This window comes from Leptonychotes weddellii, chromosome 2, assembly GCF_054177405.1.
Source record: "Leptonychotes weddellii isolate Sample4059 chromosome 2, ASM5417740v2, whole genome shotgun sequence".
In the NCBI taxonomy this organism is placed as follows: domain Eukaryota; kingdom Metazoa; phylum Chordata; class Mammalia; order Carnivora; family Phocidae; genus Leptonychotes; species Leptonychotes weddellii.
In genome coordinates this window covers 73,793,335-73,799,334 of record NC_138370.1, presented here as the reverse complement: position 1 = coordinate 73,799,334, position 6,000 = coordinate 73,793,335, and the positions used below count along the sequence as shown (strand labels likewise).

Sequence of the window (6,000 nt, the reverse complement as noted above, 5' to 3'; positions counted from 1 at the left end):
AGCATCTACCTCTAATCTTTCCACCCTTATCACTTAACTTTTTTAGGAAGTAAACAAAGGCAGGGGAATTCAGTGTTCTAAGAGATTCATAACACATGACTTATATTTACCTTTAGATATTATTTTCCTCAGCGCGCCCCCCCCCCCATATTTCAGTTAGGAGATATTGGAATAGTCCTGTTGGTAGAGATGTTTAGGTTAAATAAGTGATTTTTCTAGCCTTTTAAGATTTTCAAGGGGGATTTCATAGATTTCATAGAATGTGTGTGTGTATATATATATATATATATATATATATATATATATATATATACATATGTATATGTATATGTTTGGGGACTAGACCTAATGACTCCTAACATCTGTCTTACGTCTACTATTTTAAGTTAGTCTAGTGGAAGGTAGAGAAGGGCATATAGTAATTAAATTTACAGGAATTAGACACTTAATTGGGGGTGCTTGGGTGGCTCAGTTCAGCTCAGATCATGATCCCAGGGTGCTGGGATTGAGCTCCGCGCTGGGCTCCTTGCTCAGTGCGGAGCCTGCTTCTCCCTCTCCCTCTGCCTGCCACTCCCCTTGCTTGTGCGCACTCTCTCTCTCTTAGTTATTTGAGAGAGAGAGAGAGAGCATGAGAGCAGGGTGGGGCAGAAGGCAGGCGCTTAACCGACTGAGCCACACAGGTGCCCCTAAATAAATAATATCTTAAAGGAAAAAAAAAGCAATTAGATACTTAACATGTATGTTAAAACCTGATACATTTTTACTTATTTATTTAAAGATTTTATTTATTTATTTGACAGAGAGACAGCGAGAGAGGGAACACAAGCAGGGGGAGAGGGAGAAGCAGGCTCCCCGCTGAGCAGGGAGCCCGATGTGGGGCTCAATCCTAGGACCCTGGGACCATGACCCGAGCGGAAGGCAGACACTTAGTTGACTGAGCCACCCAGGCGTCTCAATTTAATATTTTATTTTATTTTTAAGATTTTTAAATTTATTTATCTGAGAGAGAGAATGGGAGACAGCACGAGAGGAGGAGGATCAGAGGGAGAAGCAGACTCTGCTGAGCAGGGAGCCCGACGCAGGACTTGATCCCAGGACTCCAGGACTGCGACCCGAGCTGAAGGCAGTCGCCCAACCAACTGAGCCACCCAGGCGCCCGCAATTTAATATTTTAAAATCAGTTGGTTTTTTTTTTTTAAGATTTCATTTATTTTTCAGAGAGAGAGAGAGAGCAAGAGGAGGGGAAGCGGCAGGCAGAGGGAGAAGCAGGCAACCTGCTGAGCAAGGAGCCCAATGTGGGGCTCGATCCCAGGACCCTGGGATCATGACCCAAGCCAAAGGCAGACACCCAACTGACTGAGCCCCCAGGCATCCCTAAAATCAGTTTTTGAGGTGTAATTTCATCCAAACAAATTTAACTTACTGAAATTTAAGTGCTGAGTTGAAATATTTGTTCTGACACTAGTATTAATTATGAGGTAACTATAGTATCATGAAGTCTGGATCTCATAAATTACACTGAAAAGGCATTATGGACAAGAACAAAGTAATTTAAGTGAAGAAGTACTAAAGACCATGCGGGGTTGATTAAAATTTTCAATATGTATAATTGGAATGAAATTTTCAGTTTTCTCTTTTCATTTTCAGATCCAGTTATGGGACACAGCAGGACAAGAACGATTTAGAAAGAGCATGGTACAGCATTATTACAGAAATGTCCATGCTGTTGTCTTCGTGTATGATATGACTAACATGGCTAGTTTTCATAGCCTGCCATCTTGGATAGAAGAATGCAAACAACATTTGCTAGCCAGTGACATACCACGGATTCTAGTTGGAAATAAATGTGACTTGAGAAGTGCCCTTCAAGTACCTACAGACTTGGCACAGAAATTTGCTGACACACACAGTATGCCTTTGTTTGAAACCTCTGCGAAAAACCCCAATGATAATGACCATGTGGAAGCTATATTTATGACCTTGGCTCATAAACTTAAGAGCCACAAACCATTAATGCTTAGTCAACCCCCTGATAACGGAATTATTCTGAAGCCTGAACCAAAGCCTGCAATGACATGCTGGTGCTAAGTAACAGTCTTTATTATACTATCTAATTTTGACTAAAGAAATGCTTTTGAAGTATGACAGTGATAAGTCATAAGATTTAATCTCAAATATAATGGATCATCCTGACATTTTACTATTTATCATTGTCATGCTAATTTTTGTATTTTGTATCTACTTAGTTACATTTGTCATTGTGACAACACAGGGCAAAAGTTGGTTTTCACATGAGGTTAAAAATGAAGTAAAGGTAGGATGAATTAGAACATCTTCCCATTGAGAGCCCAGTGAAGGAGGCCTCAAGTGAGAGCACGATGGTATTTTAGGAGTAAATGACTGTTCAATCCTGTGTTCTGGGTTTGAAAAAAAAATTAAGGGTTTAGGACATACTTACTAGGTATGTCCTCTGAATGGGAAGTGTTCTCAATAGGACAAAACTGGTATTTGCCTCTCCCTGGAGTTCTGTCTTTGTATTATTGATGTATTTAATTGCATTATTATTGGTACATTTGAGAGCCAAGACTGTATTTAGTTCCAGTGTGGGGAGAAGGCATAGAATATTTTCTGGTTCTCAGCGCATAAAGAATGACTTCCAGTGATCCCAGATGCTTGATATTTCTAATCAATATATCAGATCTACAGAAGTCATTGTTATTTTTAGAAAAATAATTTGTTTTCTTACTAAATTCTATTAGAATATGCAAAAGCAAGTCTGACTTTAATGTAAATGAAGTGACATAATAAGGTGCTTTATATTTTATTTTGATATCTTTAGTGAAAAACCAATTGAAAGCTTTGGAGGAATTGTAACTTGGGGGAAAATAGGTAAATGTGGTTCCTGGCTACCACAGGAGACCTGTTCTCTTAGCTTTTAGTAATTTCAAGCTGTGTATCTGGCATAGTACCTCTTGCTGTCCCCCACAGTCAGTCAATTTAATGACTAAAGGTTGAATTAACAAATCAACTTCTATTTGGATTGTAGCTCTGAAGGTGTACCTCTAATTCCTAGGAGTCTACATATATTTCTGTAATAGTATTGTGTTACAGTGTATCAGTTTTTAAAATCTTTAAATTTTATGGTCACAACAAGCTATTCCTCCTCATTATGAAAAATAAAGTAGATATTGAGAAATACCTTGTCTATCTCCCTCAGTGGTGTAAAGAATAGTTCAAGAAGTTTCTTACCCTAAGTATGTTTATTTTGAATTTAAGACTTTGCACATAGAAAATAGTAAGCTTGTATACAAAGCTATTACATGAATGGAACGTAAGCCATGAACTTTCACTGAAGGGTGCACATTCACTAATTCTGATAGATCGGTGTCATTCCTAATTTTAGAGGTAATTAAGCCAAAAGATGATTATACTTACAATATTTTCAGAATGTAGGAAATCAGATATGTAATCTAATCTAGTTTAGGAGTTTTGTTTAATCATCATGGTGATCCTAATTGGACAATTTAATTATAAAAACAAGGTAATGCTATTAAATGAACTGAAAGAAGTAATTATAGGAAATAATTATTCAGTTATAAATATTAGAGCTTAAGGAAAAACAAGTTGGCTTTATCTGTGTTTACAGAGATTAATCCAATTTTCCTATCATGCTAGAATTAAAAATGGTTTGAATTTAAATTGTTGATTTGTAACTATTTTTGTAGTAAAACAATGACAACTGTGCTAATTGTGGTGGGTGTAACAGTTTTTTAAAGAAGGGAATCTGTTTGATGCTTTTAAAACATTTTCTAAAGTGTGGGAAGAAAGTTTACAAACCTTCCAAGCACATTTATGTTTTTAAGTGCTGTTAATAATGGTTAAAAAAATAATTTAACTGTTTCTTTTTATAAGAACATAATGTAGGTATCCTTTACAGTTCTGTGAAAGAACTTATTTTTTCACTTTAATATTTATTAATTTTAAAATCTTTGTATCTCATTTGTAATGATTTACTGTTTTAATTTTTTTCTACATGTTTTTATTTTTTAAAAAAGCATACTTATCAGTTGAATGGGGATAAAGGTTTTAGATATTTTCAAGAATATTTATAAAACACTTCCTTGTTGAGAAATCACTTCCAGAATGGTGGCTATCAAACAAATAATTATAAATTTTTAAAGCACAAGTCACACATTTTGTAACTCCTGTGTGAATTTATTTTAATTGTGATCCTTAACTGAAAACATCAGGTATCTTTTGGGAAAGTCTTAATTTGAGAACAACCGAAGGAAGCTAATCCAGAATCTAATAGTTAGCTATTAATGACAATGCTTTATTGACAGTATATTGCTAATATGTTTCCTCATGAAATCTAAAGTTAAATAATTTCATTGTGGAATAGTGTCATTGTAACATTTCCCTTATGAAGTTCAATAAACCAGCTTTGCCATAAAGAAATTGTGTTTCATTCCCTTTGGTTACTAGGATGATTACAGGGTAAAACAAAAACATCTTTTTTCCCCTCTGCCTTCCAGGTAATGTATAATATGTTAGAAACAAACAAACAAATCTATTTGGAAATACATTTGGGGTTAAAGAACTTTTCGGAAAAAAACCTAAATATTAAAATTAGGTGATAAGGGTAGATTTTTCATTTGTGTGGCTGAGTAATCAGCTTGTTTAAGAGTACTTCAGGGCAAACAGAAATACTGTAAGAGTGGTTGACATCTCCAGATTTAGAGGTAAAACAGTTTAACAAAATGAATAATTATAAAATGTATGACAATAAAGAGAAGGAATTACGTTGCAGGTCTAAGATCGCAATTTCTACCTTCATGTTGCTGATTCGGGCCCTTTACGAGTGTGGATTGGAGTTTGGGCCCCAGAAGTTGATACTGCTTTGCCCCATCCATTTATTTCACATGTTAGTTACTCTTCTGCTCAAACACAAAATTACATTATTCATGAAAGACTGCTTTCTTAATCAGACATTAAGATAATAAGTTGGTTAAGTCTTTTTTTTATTTTATTATGTTAATCACCATACATTACATCATTAGTTTTTTTATTATTTTATTTTATTTTTATTATTACTGTTATATTAATCACCATACATTACATCATTAGTTTTTGATGTAGTGTTCCATGATTCATTGTTTGCATATAACACCCAGTGCTCCATTCAGTACATGCCCTCTTTAATACCCATCACCAGGTTAACCCATCCCCCCACCCCCCTCCCCTCTAGAACCCTCAGTTTGTTTCTCAGAGTCCATACATGATTCATCTCCCCCTCCGATTTGGGAGAAATTGTTTAAGTCTTTTGAGGGCAAATTTGCTAGAGCCTGTGTGGCAAGAATTAATTAATTGGAATAACCTGATTTATCAAACATTTGTCTAGTGCCCACCATGTGTTTTCCAGTTGTGTTAGGCAGTGAGCTACATAAATGAGTAAGACGATGTCCTTGAAGAACTTACAAAATAATATATAAACAAGTGGGAATTCTACAACATAATATGGTAAATGTAATCAAGGAGATAAATACTTAGGGCAATGAGCAGAGAGCATGGAGTCATGCTTTGACTTGATGCAGGGGAGTGAGTACAGGGGAATGAAGAGCTAGCTGGTCAGAATAATGGGAAGTGAGGCTATCAAGAGAGGCTGTGGTTGAGCTGCCACGTTGCCATATACGAGGGGGGATTAGGACTGACTTGGGTAGAGGAATCAAACTCTTCTTTGAACCAGCCTACTAAGGGGGTATTTATTGAGAGGGTCGGACTCGTCCTATGGGACTCCAAGGACAAGGATGCAGCTGGACTCCAAGAAGAGCTGGGATTGGGCACTCAGTTTCCTAACTGGGCTTAAGCTTCTCTGCACATCTTCCTTCTTTGTCTCTTTCATAACTGGATTTCTCTCCCCTTTTCTAGTTCAGGTGGCAGAAAATGTGGCCACTGACTGCTTCTGAACTTCTGTGTGCTGCAGACATTCAGAGACAAATG

At 36.4% G+C, this 6,000-nt stretch overlaps 2 protein-coding genes across 2 annotated transcripts in view; one reads left to right on the top strand and one right to left on the bottom strand.

Moving 5' to 3' along the window:
• Positions 1 to 3,162, top strand: part of RAB33B (RAB33B, member RAS oncogene family) — a 14,436-nt gene extending 11,274 nt beyond the window's left edge. Inside the window, exon 3 of the mRNA XM_031033316.2 lies at positions 1,648 to 3,162. Within this exon, the coding sequence (XP_030889176.1) occupies positions 1,648 to 2,088 (441 nt within the window). The 3' untranslated portion in view covers positions 2,089 to 3,162. The remainder of the gene's footprint in view (positions 1 to 1,647) is intronic.
• SETD7 (SET domain containing 7, histone lysine methyltransferase) overlaps positions 1 to 6,000 on the bottom strand; it is a 270,085-nt gene that overhangs the window by 191,277 nt on the left and 72,808 nt on the right. The gene's annotated exons all lie outside the window — the stretch shown is intronic.